The sequence below is a fragment of the Chenopodium quinoa genome, unplaced genomic scaffold (genome assembly GCF_001683475.1).
Source record: "Chenopodium quinoa cultivar QQ74 unplaced genomic scaffold, ASM168347v1, whole genome shotgun sequence".
Classification (NCBI taxonomy): domain Eukaryota; kingdom Viridiplantae; phylum Streptophyta; class Magnoliopsida; order Caryophyllales; family Amaranthaceae; genus Chenopodium; species Chenopodium quinoa.
The window spans coordinates 4,295,362-4,312,055 of NW_018745003.1; the positions used below are offsets into that span (position 1 = coordinate 4,295,362).

A 16,694-nucleotide genomic window follows, 5' to 3' on the forward strand; every position below is an offset into this window, starting at 1 on the left:
ACAAAACAATGCAGAACCATCAGCAAAAACAGAGAACTGGGAAACACGGCAATATGGCATACTTCATCTTTAATTTATATAAGATCATTAAAAGCGAGATTTTTCATATACCACAAGTGCACTGATGAAAGAAAGAGGGGGAAAAACAAATTTAAGGCTTTACAAGGATCCACAGGACATTGGTCAAACTATCAAGGATCGAAATCATCAACAGTAAGCCAGCCAGTTGAATCCTCACCCTCTGAATCTCTATCTCGCAAAGTAGAGTGGCCTTTAACCTCGCTGCCTCTGACTTCCACATTTTCATTCAATCGAACCCATTCATTGGACCCTTCTGGTGATGAAGTTCCCTTTGACTGTGATGGCCCTGAGCTTGATAATCTATTAGGGAGATCATTATCATCATCTTCAAGATCACTGAAAGAGACATCATCTTCACTTTGAAATTGCTTCGGAGCAGCTGCAGAAGTTCCTATAGAAACAGATTTTTCCTTTTCTTCCCACTTATCAGGCTTAGCATCAGATTCGTTATGATCATTAAAGCTAAAACTGCACCCATCCTCTGCTTCTAGGATCTTCTTGCTGTTGTTTGATTCTGTGCCTTTTACACTTTCTGACGCGTTTGAATTCTCTGACGTTGTTACATCTTCAGCAGATTGGCTATTGATCATTGGTATGTCACCTTCATTGTTGGAGCTACCTGATTGGGGATTTTCAGAACTAATATCCTTGCTCTTCTTAGCTTGAAGCATTGTCAGCAGTGTCTCTCTTGCTTCAACAATCTGCAGGTGAAATTAGTCTTGTTACATACATCAATAAGAATCTTTGGCTTCATAATCTCCAACACTCCCTTATAGTCTTATGTAAACAATAAAAACACGTTATGCCAAATATAGTCAAAACCTCATTATGTAACACTTCTTCATATTGTTTTTTTCACAAAAGTTTCGCTCTCAAATCCTCAGAATACAACAAAAGAGAGGAATTGTCAATATTCCATACCAAATTTACCAAGCACAGTACTAATAACAGGAAATGAACTTGTGTGTAATTTGCAAGAAAAGTCACACACCAAAGTCCATAACAATACAATAACAATCCCAAAGTATCCCCATCAATTCATTTACCTTTGTAAACTTTAATAATTGCTCATTACCAATCTGACAGTGGCATATATGAATAACTCACATACTAAGAGAATAAAAGACTGACATAGACATTGTTATGAACTTATGGACTACCTTTACAAAGTTGCATATAAACAATTAAACACAAAACCATCACCATTATTTATTAGTGCCTACCAAACAGAATGTAAGGGTTAAAATAATAATTTGCACGTGAAAGAAAACAATGAAGAAAGGGAGGGGGCAGCAGAGATGAAAATCCATATTAAACATTGCTATGATGCAACGCATTCATCTTTTCAGATGTTTCAGCAGACAAAGTAGCTAGTTTAATATTTCAAGGAAGAAAGAAAAAGAATGAGGATAAGCGAGGCATGGATCAGCAAGTCAGTTCATATCCAGGATAGTCTAAAGGTGCAGTGTCACAAGCCAAATTACAAACAATCAAATGTGAGAAAAGGCAAAAATAACAGATAAAGCCCCCCACTGTATATGATTGAAGGAAAAAAAGGAAATGTAATTCTTGCCTCAGGAGTTGATAGAAGCTCTAGGTCCTCATCATTATTTAACCTTGGATGCAACAAAATAAAATATATCATCCAAAACTGCTTCTCCCTTTTGTCACTGCTGATCTGGCTTTTAAGTTCAGCAAGACTTGGAACCAACTGCTCAACAGTTGAGGCATGCTCATACTGAGCTTCAGACATATCAAACTCTGCAAATAGCACAAAACAAAGCTGAGGACAACACAAGGAAAATTGCAAAATATGGCAGAACACAGAAGGTCAAAAAGTCACAAAACAGTTACAAGTAGAAGATTGTCATCATAAATCTTATAACAGACATATCGACTGCTCATTTTGAGATTTACGAAGTACATTAGAAAGTGCAATTACACTAAGTCAATATGCACTAGAAAAGACGAAATCTTATAAATTTAAAAAAAAAAAAACAATTTTTTTTTAAAAAAAAAAAAAAACATCTCTTGATCACTAAATTTCACTATTAGGAAACAAATGTTAATATACAGTTCAGAGTGATCTGCAAGTTCATTCAGGTAATCTGTAATTAAACCTGCATCATCACCAACAACTTTTTCCAATCTAGAATGTATTTCACTTACACCTTAGTAAAAATAAACCATAGAAGAATACGGATACAAGCATAAACAAAAGGTCTTAAATTGATCCATAGCCACTGTTAATAGAGCATCATCTTTTTAGCATCAATCATTAACAGCTAAACCAAAAAAAAAAAACAAAACAAAACAAAAAAAAAAAACAAACAAACTATGTTGGACATGAATTTCCAAAATCCTCCAAACAACTGTATCATCCCAACTAGCTGACAAGTTAAGATGAGAGTATCTAAAAGACTTTAAAGACAGTCGAGCTAGGTGGTTGCTAGTTGTTTTTGCTACTAAAATTAGCTCATAGTTACCCCCCAAACAAATACCTAAGATTGTCATACATTTATGAAATAAGAATGAAACCAAAGATTGTAAAGTTAAAACATAGGCAATGCTACACAACAATCCATCTCAACCACAACATACAAATTGAGGCAGTAAACACACTGAAACCTCAAAAGAACAAAAGGTTTTATGGCCACCGTCCAAATGACAGACATCATCCTTCTCAAATTTACCATTAAAACATATACTCATATCGAACTCTTGGGTCCTAAATGGAACACTACTACAAATTCTTCAGATAACTACTATCCTTTAAAGTCACAATTACAAACACTACTTACATGCCACAATTTCATCACTAACATGTCCATGTTCTAGTGATTGTACAAAAATCACTCTAAATTGCATCACAACTACGGCCACCAACAACGCAATCTCAATCCCACGAATATACAAATCTAACACCATTTTCGAAATGAAGATCACCATCAAATTCAAGCAGAAATGCCCAAAAGGGGGAAAAAAAAAAGGAGGAAATTTGTAGATCACAACTTCACATCAATAGTCATAAAACTATAGATTATATCAATATGCCAAATTGCCAATCACAATCTCAAACCCAAAACCAACAAATTCAACTAAAAACCCAAAAAAGGAAATAAAAATTAAAAAAAATAAAATTAAAAAAATAACATTTTACCATGATCAAGTGATAAAGGAAATTCAGTCCAAAGTTCAGGGCGATTAGAAATCTGTTGAGCAAACTCAATCACTTCATCATTAACACCAGCAACTTCTTCTTCTTCATCATCATCTTCATAATCATCACCGTCATTATAATTTCTATCATTACTAATCATATTATTAACATTATTTTCTTCATCATTTATATGAAGAAAATTGGAAGCAAGTTTAGAAATTTCAGAAACAGCTTTGTTACTGGAAAAGATTGAGAGAGAAGATTTGAAAGTTCCCTTTATTTCTTCCAAGTCACTTCGAATACCCTCGAAGGTTCTTGAAGAAGGGGACCCACCATCGCCGGAATTCGAAGTTTCCGGCGAAATAAAGGCGCGAAATTGCCGCCCAATTGATTCTCCGATCGCCGTGAATTCCTCCTTCACTCCAGAAACGGCGTCGTTTCTAGGTTCTTCTTGTTCATCTTCATCTTCTTCTTCATTGGAAAATTGGAGGGATTTGAAGGGGTTTGGGAGTGGAATTGAAAGCCAAGACATTAAAAAATTTATGGGTTTTTTGCATTAATTACTATAGAATTTGAAAATTTGCATAAAATTCTGGGAAACTTGAAAAAAATTGGGAATTTGTGGGAATACGACGATGATAATGATGGGTATTTTTTAGGGTAAAAAAAATTGGGAAATTTGATTGAAGTTTTCTTGGGTTGGTTCACTTTAATTTGTGAAATTTAGGAACTTTTTGGATAGTATTAAGATGGAATTGCTAGAATAAGCAATTTGGGGGGCTTCTGAGTTGTCCAATAAACCTTCTTTTTATGTATCTTCAATACTGTATTATTTAATTTGGTTATTGAAAGATGCATCTAAATCTAATGTACTCCGTAATCATGTACTAGGAGATGATTTTGGTACATATTTAATGCATCTAGATTTGGGCATAATAAAATTGTATTCTTTTTGAACTTAGGAGGAAGTTTGGAATAGATTTTGGGTAAACGATGGCGTGTTAGTTGATTAGCATGTTAGAGGAATGTTTTCGATAGTATATATGATTAATTTAAGGTAAAATTTATGTACAATAATCAAGTTTTGGAACGATCTATGAATTAGAAGATGTGTGAGACTGTGAGTATAATGTAATTATTTTACTCAAACTAGTAGAGGATATTCATTGTTGTAAGATACTTGTAGTTTGTACACATAAACAACCAACCGCAACGACGGTGTGATAGTCTAATAAAGAATCCACGACACCTTTTATGGAATTTTGGGATGCGTGATTAGTGATTAATAAAAACAAATCTTACAACTATGGACTACCATTATAACAAATTTCAAATTAGCCATGTCATTGGACCAAATTCATTTTCAAGACATTAGAACTATTAGTAGGCCTATTTTGGTTCCAAACCAATTAATATGACCTTAGGAAACATTCCTTGTCCCTTTCATTATTGACAATAATTTATAAAAATTGATCTAAAAACGTGTATTATAGTCTTCAATTTTAAACTTATTCGAACTTAAAAAGGATAGAGTATGAAGTGTTTTTCATACACCTCATGATATCATGAAAAGCCACTAGGGTTGTTGAAATCATCTACTCTGTACTTTGCTTCATAACTACCATTCTAGCTAGTTACAGACATGCCCCTCATCAATGAATCAAGGCCACCCTGAGCCTTTATGTGACCAACCAATTGATGTATATGGTTCCAAACAACCTATTGTGACCCTAGGATACCTTACTATTAATTGAGTTTTTGACACGAAGTCCAAAAATCTCAAAAAATGGTCCGATGTAATGTGTTAATCTTCAATTAAGCCTTTGGAGAACATTTTTCGAACCCAACAATGTTAGGCATCATGTATTTTGTTGTTGTAAAAATAAAAATAAAAGTAAAAAAAAGGCATTAATATAATTCCAATATTTCCTAAAGATAATCCGGAGGTCTAATTGGTGGTCAAAATCATCTAATTTATGCCTTGATCCATGACTATATACCCCTAACATCAATTTAATAACATACTGATACTTTTTTTTTTAGGAAAAAACATATTGATACTTAAATATATCGATGGTGTTGTAAATACAACAACAAAGAAAAAAGAAAAAAGAAAAAAAAAAGAGCAACTATTGAACGGCAAAATTTGAAACTTATAATTAATCAGATAACTCAACCTCCAGGCTCGAATCAAAAGCACAAAATCGAAGTCATACAAGATTACAAGCAATACAAAAAATTAGTACAAATTGTTATTCAAATCTTAATCTATACGCACTGCTGAAGTATGTGATAAAAATTCAAAGTACCTGCTGAACATATTCAACAAATAAGCAGGTCAAATAATTACATCAATTATTAAACTACAGTTTCTCCAAGAATGATCAATAAAATCAAATGTCTGTCCTCCCTATAATTATCAAACAATAACCCTGCTATTCCTACCTAAACATACACAATATGGTACACAAATCACTTTTCAACATACTCGTCTATCATTTGTTCGCTCTCGTATTTTTATAGCAAGTAATTCACGTGGAAACTCATAACATTCCCGTGTATGGGTTATATGTTTGCATGGGCATGGCAGGACCATAGGGGTTGGCTGCATAAGGATTGCCAAATGGGTTCATGGCTGGTGCCTGTTGTTGATGGCCCATCATCATTTGCTGCTGCAACATGAATGCTTGCTGCTGATTGGCATTTGAGGCGTAATACGGGCCATGGACGGGTTGCTGCATCATTGGGTTGGTCAATGGAGCAGGCTCCCATGGATTGTAGCTCGTCGTCTGGTTGGTCCTTCTAATTGCATCATCATACAGGCTGTCTAGTGTTAGCAAATCCAGTCCTCCAGCCTAGTGTTCAAAAAGTAGGAAATAGTCACTAAATGTCGCTTTTCAAGACAATGTCACAATACAATGCAAATTCTTCAAATAATCGGAGAGATAATATAGCCTTTCACATTAATGAGCACAAACACTCCCAAGCGGTGCTTTCATGTTTGACACATTGCGTGCCAAAAACATGCCTCAGGGCTCAGATCCACATACCCTCCTCAGACAAGCAATAATATATATTCTAATAGCTCTATGCTTTCTTATATTCTTGTTAATCATCAAACAGAGAGTATATCAGCTTCCAACACAAAACTACGCGTACACCTTTTATCTAGATATCCTATAATCCTATTATAGAGTATAATATACTCTTTTCAGCAAGTTCTCACTACTATTTCTTTGAAGCAGGGCCCCACACGGTCACACCCACTCTTTTTTCTCTTAGCTTTCTTTATTCGCTTTAGCCTCCATGCAAACTAATAATTTAGCATTTAATTGATTAAATATTCAAGGTAGCTATATTCTGACTATCTTATACGGTGTATAACTTTAGATAGTTTAACATATATTATTATACATTTATTGCTTGTACAAAGCATGTCTAATCCTGTAGTCCTAAGGTTTTTCTCTTCCCATGTTCGCATAATAGCCCATACCAGCATTTATATACGTATCAAAATAACCTAGTAATTATATACAGCCCACAAGCAATAAATGGCTTATATGTCTTCTCGATCCTATAACAGGCAGTTTTGTTTTTTTATTCTGTGGCAATGTATCTTGTTTAAATTGTACCAAGACTATTAACAAACAAAAAAGTTTGCAATTGAGAATATACCAGCTTGGTAGTGGAAACGGCACTCTCATTTGAGCTTGGTGCAGTAACAAGTGCCAGTTCCCAACCAGTCGTGCCATTTTCCAGCTTGGGAGCTGGAGGTGTAGCTGATAGGTCTTCTGTAACAGAATATCAAAACTCTTCTTTATTAAGAATTTAAAAAGAATTATGTTTCAAAAGATAGTTTCAAGTTCATAGTCCATAAGACAGCATGAGTAATACCAATTGGAACAATAGCGAGAGCCATTGCATTCTTATCTTCTAAATCTGAAGCAACTGGCTTGGGATCGTCCATACTCTGCCAGAACAGAGAGGTAAACTATTACATGGGGGTAGAAGTGTTTCATGCAGATGGAATCCTTGTTGGGTAAAAGCAAGCATTGAAGGCTGTAAATGTGAAAACTTACCAATAAATCAGGAACTTCGGTCACGACTTTTTCCTCCTTGACTGGTTCTGGAGGAGGAGGTGATGGTGGGTGTTCCTCCTTAACATCAGTAACATCTTTGTCCTCAATTGCTAGGACTACGGTAGATTTTTCATCAACCACATGCTTGACCTGTTTCATTGAAGTTAATTGAATCAAAAATTCATACAAATCTCCAAGTAACAATTTAGATCATGCTGTTTTATCGAATACATTGAAAAGGATTTATATATTTTCAGTGATGTCAACAAATAATCATCAATTCTCACAAAGTAGGGAAAACAGAAAAGACATAGAAGAGTTAACATAAAAACAAGAAACTGTTCACACAAAATATGATCTGGCGACTGGAAATTTGAACATTGACCAAAAATTTGATTTTGACCACCACTCTCTCAACAAAGAGCACAAGAGCAACACGCTATCATCAACCACCATATTTCATTTCCGTACCTGTTCTTTGCGGAAAGTTGAACCTCTAGGTACTTCTCTCACATATTCTTCCATTGCTTGTAAGAATGAAGGAGGAGGCTGTATTAACAATATAAAGACACATTTTAGAAGCTATAGGATTGAAGAAGAAAGGAGATTTGTCCTAGGAGCTTCTTTAAAACCTGTTCAATTTTTGTAAACCTCTCTCCACGCCCAACATCAAGGCTCTTGCAGACTTCATAGAACTCCGATAGTCTTTCAGCCTACAATTAGAAACAAATGTCAAATACCAGAGTTAGAACAAGCAGAGTGTGCAGCAAATCATCTCAAGAACTCAACACAGACCTGTTGTCCTGCTCTACGATATATATCGAGGGCCCTCAGTGCATCACTTCTTTGCATCTCAAAGAACTGTAAAAAATATAGTTTGCAGTTAATAAGAATATTTTCTGAATAGAATTAATAAAGTAAAGATGAAGAACAGTGGCAAGTAAACCAACCTTGTCAACTAGGTTAACTGTACCATCACTAATAGCGCTATAGATTTTAGTACTTTCTGAAGCAACCTACTCGAAATTATTTGAAAGTCAGCACAATATGATGGTGTCACAACTCCAACACACTACAAGTTGTATAAAAGTTGATGGTGTTAAGCCTCACATACCAGTGAAAGTGCCAATTGAATAACATGATTATGAACAGCTGCTCCTTCAGGCTGCATAAAAATTTCAATCCTCATGCATAAAATTCGAGATCAAAGCTATTTTGACAAGACATCAAAAGCTCATGCATAAAAGAACTTGGAACATATAATATATTATTTATGCTCACACTAAAAGGAATTGGAATTTCATGCTTGTCAAACTTACAGAACAAGAAAATCATACCTGGCAACCAAGGACCCGATAAAGAAGCTGCTGTAATGCTGGTAATTGATCGAGCAAGTCAACTGTATCAAGATCTTTTGTTCTCTGCACGGAAGATAGATAAATGTTGATTATTTAGCTGGAAATGTGCCATAATGGGAAAGTTCAAGCTGAAGACAAGCAACAAGGTATAACGAAATGCAAAAGGAGAAAAATTCAAATGTCTTACAGGGCGCTCGGTCTCAACATCATATTTCAAGACACGGAAACATTCCAGCCTTTCTTCCAAAAATAAGGCATATGCACGAACCCAAGCAGAGTAATCCCATGCTGAACAAAAGATTATGTCAAATTCAGCAATGAACAACCTAGTCCAAAGGCATCGAATAATTAAATTAAGAAGATATCTGAAAAATACCACTTGCACTTGAATCATCTCTGAAATGCGACATATTGAGCATATGATTCCTGCTCCTTTCATAATTAATAAGCTCCTCTTGGAATGTTGGGTCCACTTCCCTCAATGCACGATGAATAACAACCAAAGTTTTTAAAGCAACCTAAAAACAAAAAAGATGAAAGCAAAGAATTAAGGAGCTTCAATACAATTAAAACCAGACGACATGGCACACCATGCAGAAAATCTTCGATGGTTAGCTTTACTGGTGACAAAATTACAAGTCTTTACATCACTAGTAACTAATACACAATACAAATTAAATTTGTAACTCTACCAATGCATACTTCTCAAGTTCTCATCCATTACTATTGTGCAATGCAAACTAAAACATAATCTTGAAAGCAAAACATCCACATGGCGATAATTCGATAACACTAATGCCACTCTCACAACATACCGCCCAATTATGTGTTCTTGATAAGCGCCTAGCAAGAGCATGTATGCAATATGCTACATCAGCCCGAGGTCTTGTAGCGGAAACTGCTGCAAATATTGCTGCACACAGTAACAAAAGAAATCTTCAACAAAGACCCAAATGCTTTACAAGATAACACAATAAAATAAAATAACCAAAATGTACACACAACATACATTTCATCTTCATGTAACCAAATCACAACAATCAACAACACCCACCTCTTATGTGTCTCTCTTTCGCCGGTCGCTCAACATGATTAGTAGCCTTGACAATTGCTACATCTAGCTCCTAAAATAACACATCCATTCAAAACAAAAATGTATCAAGATTACAATAACTAATTCAACAAAAAAATTATCACAAAAACAAAAAGAATTAATACCTTATAACCACTATTTACTTTAGCTAAGCTAATTGTGGTGGTATCCTTAATGGATCCCAAATATTTCCTCAAACTACTATTTGTACCTCCTCCTCCTGCCATAATCTCCCTGTAACAGAAAATTTTCAAATCCCTATTTCAATGATCCAATATAAAATCATCTTATAAACACGTAAAATCGCGGTCATTACAACTATAACATGCTTAATAACAAGAACTACAGATCAAAAACCCTTGCTTCAGTGTCTGATAAACTCAACAAGAAAGGCATCATTTTTTTATTACATACCCAGAAAAATTCAATAACCCCTCCACATAATTCAATGAATAGTTTAGTATTTTAACATAAAACAGCTAGTTTGAAACTAATATTTAACATGAACAGCTACTAACTTACACAACAAATTCCACATAAGATATGATCTTGCAACATTTATTATATTAAAATTAAAAAACAGCAAACTTCTACAAAATTAAGCTGGAATTTACTAAAGATAGCACTAACATTCAAACTATACAGTATTAATTATACAAGTAAGGATCCAAAATCCAAATACCCAGGATTCAAAATTGAAAACTTGCAACAAATTAAGCTCAATTTATGAAAATTCAAAATCAAAATAGAAGTTGAAACAGTTGAGTAAAACAAAGAACAGAGATTCAAAATTTTGGGAAAAACAAATATATATTAGAAAACCCAACTCACCTTAAACTCAAAGTCTGAAATTCGACAAAACCCAGAAAAATCGGGAGAAAATAAGGGGGAAAAAAAATATAGGAGAGAGAATGGACGCCTGCAAACAATGAAAAGTCGACCCACCAGAAGAAGAAGAAGAATTGTAAGAGAAAAAGGAGAGAGAAAATATTAAAAATTAAAATTATTTTGTTTATTTATTTAATTTATTTTTAATTTTTATTTTAGGTTTGGGTGGCTCGTCGGTGTCCTTTGAGTCCAATGACAATAATTCTTTTTTTTTTTTTTTTTTCCACCCCTTTATTCTTTTTTTACTAGGACAAGAAAAAACAATGTTTGAAAAATATTAGTGTAATAGTGAGTGGTCAAAGAAAATTCCAAAAAAAAAAAATTAAATAACTAATGGATTCTCTTTTTGATGTTTAGGAATGATGAGGAGTGACCGAGTAAAAGATAAGATGTATTTCTTCCGTTTATTTACATAACTTTCATGCACAATATTTTTAGGAGGTGATTAGAAAGGTAAATAAATTATTTTAACACAATAAAATATAAAAAGAGTTATATATTATATTAAATTATTTTTGATTGGTTTGTCTGTTAACATTATCTATCTCTTCCCAAAATAGTGTGTTATGTGACTCATGTCTCATGTGGATAAATTGCAAGTAAAAGAAACAGTGAAAGTAGTAATCAATGAGATAGGTTAGCCTTAGATTGTTTATACTCCCACCTTCTTTTGTAATTTGCATTGTCCTTCTCGTGGCTTATCCAGATATTTATTTATTTATTTTAATAATACTTGTATATAATAGGAAAATTCGATTGTGTTCTCTTCATTTGAAAATGAAAACATGTAATTTGATTTTAACTATAGTAGGTAAACATAACATAGTTTCTCCCTTTGTTTTAATTTGCTTAAATATAACAAGTTGACTACCACATTTATCAATACACAACTTTGACCATTAATCCATGTTGTTAGCATATTATGAATAATTTATAGGAAATACGCTAACTAGATTATGGTGTCACATTGGACCATTAGTAGTTGGTGAAAAAGAATGGAAGTTTGAGTTTAAACAACAAATTTTAGAATTTGGTGAATAAAGTGATCAACTAGATCAACATAATAAGAAACCCTTTCTACAGGCTCCAAATAATATGATTGCACAATTTGCAACAACAAATTTACCATACACCAAAATACACCACCTTCGTTTTCTTTAGGTATAAACTTGTAATATTTTGATTAATAACAAATGCATAACTTTAACCATTAATGTATATTTCGTATAACTATCAAATGTCTGTCGTATAAGAACACGAGCGATTTTGCATTGCTTCTTCTTTCTCCTAACCTCCAACAGTAACACAAAAAAATTGCTAAAACCAGGTCACGTTCAGAGTGTAATCGCAAATTGCATACATACATTTGCTGGACAGCTTCCTTACAGCTAGGATATCCTTATACAACACGTGATATCCTACCAAATTAGCATTTTCAAAGTTGTTATTCCATTTTAGCATTCATAATTTTCATGCATACTTCCCTAATTTAACAATTTTTTTCCATGAAATGATTGAGCACTAGAATGATCCATATACCACATTGTTTAATACGAGTGTATATAACACATTATATCACTAATTTAATGTTTAATCACATTATAAAAGATAGCTGATCGGTCATGCAACTTTATAACTCTAATTATGCAATCTTTAAAGGACAGAAGGAATCCTATTAAAAATACTATAATAATTAACGTCATACTTCGCAAATCCTTACTCCTCCATGTTTATATATATACATATAAAGAGAGAAATTAGGATTAGGAGTAATTAATACAAAATGAGAGGGAATAATAATCCAATAATACAGTATTAATGCCCTGGCTAAGTGAGTAGTGACAATGCTGTGGATGGTGTAATTATGCAACTGAGATTGGCAGTGAGTGTTGTGTAAAGTGTTGTGTTGGTGCGCTCTGCAATATGAGTCTTTTAGCCATTTTGGCAATGGGCTCCACTAATTTGTCGGCTGTTGGGCCCCACTTCCACAAGGTTCCTTTTTGGGCTCCACTCACCTATTGCTTAAATTGTCAGCTATTATATATTCTTGTTAACATGCACATGAATTAGTTTAGTACATTAAGCAAGACAAAGGAAGTACTACAGGGTATATGACTTTTTCCGCCACATAATATAGTTTATTACAGTATTCCGTTATAAATAGAGTTAGCACTAATACAAGATTAAGAAGTAAGAGGCAAAAGCTTCAGAGATGATTTTTTGATAATTATTGTGAGATTAAGAGGGTTAGCATAATTTTTAAGACGAATTTTCTTTATACTTTTTATTTATTATACAGCACACCGTAATAACTTATTGTAAGACCATACCGACTAATTAGAGTGTTCATCTTACTGTGGTATCAATTACTAGCTCGAGTAGTGCTCGACAATGCTTGCTAAATTTACCAAATTAGATACATTTACATGTTAAAAGTCTTAGAAATACTAGGGCCAAGCTATATGCCTATATGAGCAAAATTTAAGATAAAATACAAGAATAATGAAAATTTAGAAATACTTTATTCAATTATTCGTGCTGTTACATTTCAAACCCGTCCATTTAAGGAATATTGTTACAGAGAATGAGATTATTATTCATTTTCTATAATGATTCTCGACAGTTAAGGTTCAGTTGTACACAAAATTAGCTACGAAAGTTATACTATGGACTATCAAATTTAGAAAGTAAAACTAGTAATTGGCCCAAATGATGCCCCGAATCATCATAAATTTATAAGTTTGATCAAAATAAATTTAGAAGGGTTAATATTTGAACAATATTAATAAGTAAATGAAAATATAAGGTTTTCAAGTAAATTAAACACTATTATAAAGAATTAGAGTTATGCCAATGATGAGGTTTTTGAAGAAACTAAGCATTAGTACAATTTAATGCGGTAAGAGAAGTATGATAACACATAGTGCACATGTGGCACCAAATCATATTGAATGAAGGGTAACACATCCCTATGAGTTTTAATAATATTATAGATTATATATTCTAATACTACAACATACTACGAAGTAACATTTTTTTTTGGAAAATATTGTAACAGATAATGTGTACATAAAACTAGCATGAAAATTATACTATCGGAAAATAAACTATTGGAGTACAACAAAACAGATTTTTTTTTTTTTTTTTTCAATGTTCATAGAAAATATGGTAAGAGACTCAAAATTAATATAGAATATGCAACACGGGTAAATTCAAGTTTATCTCTGAGATAAATTTGAAAATATACCTCCACTCACAACCTAATTATTTTCTTTTATTTTTTAAATGATAAAAGTAAAATAGTAAAGTAACACAGAAATCTGAGATTAACCTGGGCTCTCGTCTTTACAGTCAAAATTTTAACTACTACAATAACAGAGGCAGATTTGAAAAGCTGTAAGATTTATTTTGGGTAGATAGAATACAAAAGATGAACGTATGTAAGCAATTTCAATATAAGAAGCTCATTTTCAAGTCATGAAACGAGTACGCCTGTACGTGAGCCTTTGAATTTGACTGGCCAACTATTCAGTGAATATCCAACTTTGATTCATGTTTGATGGAATTAAACCACCAAACTTAGGTGAATAGTTTCACCAAACCGTCATCCTGTCTTTTCCCAGAATAGATAAAAAAAACTAATTTTGTGGAATAGTCTGTCTCATCTTGAACAATCTAAATGATAGCACGAATTTACCAAAACTCAGGAAACAGAGATCAAGGAAGAAAATGGAATACATAATCCATGAGATGTACAAGTACAAATGCTGGTGTATGCTCTTTTATCTCTGTAAATGAAACTAGGGAATTCATTGACTTTAAAATGGCCCTTTTTGAAGAAAATTGGTAAGACACGGGTCAATATTTCGACTTCCATAAGGGGTTTATAAAGGTTTTCATAAAATCCCCAAAGAAAAACATTGTTACTGCGAATGGCAAAAAAGCTAGTTCAACAACAAGAAAACAGGAGGTAAGAGGCCCCTTATACAGCAAGTGGAGGGAGGCGGCAATGACTCATCGACCACCCTTCTTCTTTGATCCAGAATCTATTTTGTGAGGCCTTCTTTTTCGTGTGAAAGCAAACTCTCCAAATTTGTGACCAACTTTAGATTCAGTGATCTTGCAGCGAACGAAAGACTTTCCATTGTAAATTCGAACAACGCTACCAACAAATTCTGGCAGGATAGAAGATCTCCTTGACCAAATTTTTTTGTTTGCAAGTTGCTCTTTGTTCTCTTTCAGTCTCAACAAGAATGCATCAACAAAAGAACCTTTCCATACTGATCGACGAGACATGATCCTGGGAATGTCATGGATAACAATCAATAAAGATGTAATAATCTCGTGGATTGTACAATCACAATTGCAGCCATGAAGAAACAATACTAGGTACATCAAATCATACACCACATAGATCAGAGCTAAAACCCAATTATGAATGCCATGGAGTTATATCATGCATGAAATAAAACTGGTCCTCAAAACCAAGTCATTGTCTCCCTCCCCCGATCAACATGTTGACATGTAACAGAAGAAGATCAAGCTTCATAGATCACAATTCAACGTTAAGCACCATGGCATTCATCCTAAAATTTTGATAGAGGACAGCAACCACAAAGACCTGAGACATCACCTCTTGACATATATGGGAATAGTTGGTTTATACTCTCAAAATTCATTGGGAAAATCAGAGGCAAGAGCAAGGAAAGAGTAAATTCAAGAGGAAATTGTTGGAGCACACTTGTCACCAACATCCTAAAACAGAAAGGTTCCTTGGGGTGGAAGGACAACATACTTAACAATGCAGATTCCATTGTTTGTTCCCACCAAGTTGAGTAGAACCGTAGAAAATGAGAATTGTGTCTTATCTTTGTATTTGCTTGTTTATTTGCTATCCATCATATAATTTACAATAATTGCTTCTCTAATAAGCTCTAATCAAACTCACAAAAGAAAAAAAAATATCTCTTACCAAGGTATATAATTCATGGGAGTAGAAGGTAGGAAATGGGAAGTGTAATACTAAATCTGTGTTTTAAGTGTTCAGTATTTGGGATGATGTTCAAGTATTGATAGGATTTGCAATTGCCATTTGGGCGAATGAAAGAAAAGTAATAGTCCTTAAAAAGTTCGGAACTTTGGATAGAAGCCCTATTTAATTAAACCATGGAAATTGTAAACTGACTTCAATACCTAATCCCCACTCCCTAAGTATCCAAATTTCCAACTTTAGCTCTTGATATCCAAATGCATTGCACTTACGCTCATAGATGAATTTGGACAAGATGAATGACATTTCTACTACACAAGCCTTCTCCAGTTTTCAATGGAGGAGTTAATTGTGAAGTGTTGAGTAACGATGTATATTAGGATTTAGTGCGATTAACGCTTTGTTTGGATAGGAAACAAGGAAGGAAAGGAAGGGGAGAGAGAAGAAAGGGAGGGGGAAGTGAGCACCATTTTCCCTCCAAATCTCTCCAATTTTAGAGAGATTATGCTTATTAAAGAGAGAGGGAAAATGGATCCCTCCCTCTCCTTTCCCTTCCTTCCAACAATCCTTTACCCAAACAAGAGAGTTTGTCCCCCTCCCTTTCTCTTCCTTTCTTTTCCTTCTATCCAAACAAAGTGTAAAAGCACCCTCGACCAAATGACACTTCTAAGTGTTGACTGCATGGGCAGCCAACAAAGAAATGGGAAGGTAATACTTCTAACTAAACAGTGTTGGGGCAAATTACAGGAAATGTGACCTGAACTTCATGTTTCATACAGACTTGCTATTCAAATAAGGATCGACGTGACTCAACAACAAGCCATCCTCGGAAAAAAGCTCCAAGTTATTATTCAATAAGAGCTTAACAAAGACATAATTTTAGTATGCAATGAACAGTGTACAACAATTTCTCACCAACCTAGATCCTCTGGGTTCATCAAAACTAAAACCCAACAAATCTAGCTAATTTATCACCAAATTATAGCATATAAGGTATAACCATCATACAATTTAAAATGTAAAACCTAATTAAGTACCAAGATTG

General features: G+C 33.8%; 2 protein-coding genes across 3 annotated transcripts; both read right to left on the reverse strand.

Annotated features, from left to right (window-relative positions):
- Positions 1–40: 40 nt before the first annotated feature.
- LOC110707998 (putative uncharacterized protein DDB_G0289963) lies at positions 41–4,199 on the reverse strand. The gene is made up of 3 exons (XM_021886091.1): positions 3,242–4,199; positions 1,655–1,842; positions 41–782 (listed from the first exon to the last, which is right to left on the reverse strand). The coding sequence occupies exons 1-3, from the start codon at positions 3,771–3,773 to the stop codon at positions 192–194; spliced, it is 1,311 nt and encodes a 436-aa protein (XP_021741783.1). The 5' UTR covers positions 3,774–4,199; the 3' UTR covers positions 41–191.
- A 1,201-nt stretch (positions 4,200–5,400) lies between these two features.
- On the reverse strand, positions 5,401–10,760 carry LOC110707999 (putative clathrin assembly protein At5g35200). Of its 2 annotated transcripts, none has more exons than XM_021886093.1 (16): positions 10,603–10,760; positions 9,897–10,005; positions 9,733–9,802; positions 9,494–9,591; positions 9,055–9,196; positions 8,866–8,966; positions 8,658–8,741; positions 8,435–8,485; positions 8,271–8,336; positions 8,116–8,181; positions 7,953–8,033; positions 7,792–7,869; positions 7,321–7,470; positions 7,136–7,211; positions 6,917–7,029; positions 5,401–6,096 (listed from the first exon to the last, which is right to left on the reverse strand). In XM_021886093.1, exons 2-16 carry the CDS (start codon positions 9,996–9,998, stop codon positions 5,785–5,787), a joined length of 1,590 nt encoding a protein of 529 aa, XP_021741785.1. In that variant the 5' UTR covers positions 9,999–10,005; positions 10,603–10,760; the 3' UTR covers positions 5,401–5,784. The 2 variants fall into 2 exon arrangements, with proteins under 2 accessions (XP_021741785.1, XP_021741784.1); XM_021886092.1 differs by having other exon boundaries at positions 6,917–7,032; positions 10,603–10,759.
- Between the last annotated feature and the right edge of the window lie 5,934 nt (positions 10,761–16,694).

What these genes read in the sequence shown, in the direction of transcription:
- LOC110707998 (XM_021886091.1), bottom strand. Translation starts at nt 3,773, where the DNA reads ATGTCTTGGCTTTCAATTCCACTCCCAAACCCCTTCAAATCCCTCCAA. An exon ending in TCCTTTATCACTTGATCATG is followed by an intron (nt 1,843 to 3,241) that starts GTAAAATGTTAT and finishes TGCTATTTGCAG; the next exon opens with AGTTTGATATGTCTGAAGCT. An exon ending in AGCTTCTATCAACTCCTGAG is followed by an intron (nt 783 to 1,654) that starts GCAAGAATTACA and finishes TTTCACCTGCAG; the next exon opens with ATTGTTGAAGCAAGAGAGAC.
- LOC110707999 (XM_021886092.1), bottom strand. Translation starts at nt 9,998, where the DNA reads ATGGCAGGAGGAGGAGGTACAAATAGTAGTTTGAGGAAATATTTGGGA. An exon ending in ATCGGGTCCTTGGTTGCCAG is followed by an intron (nt 8,486 to 8,657) that starts GTATGATTTTCT and finishes ATTTTTATGCAG; the next exon opens with CCTGAAGGAGCAGCTGTTCA. An exon ending in CCGTTTCCACTACCAAGCTG is followed by an intron (nt 6,097 to 6,916) that starts GTATATTCTCAA and finishes TTTGAACACTAG; the next exon opens with GCTGGAGGACTGGATTTGCT.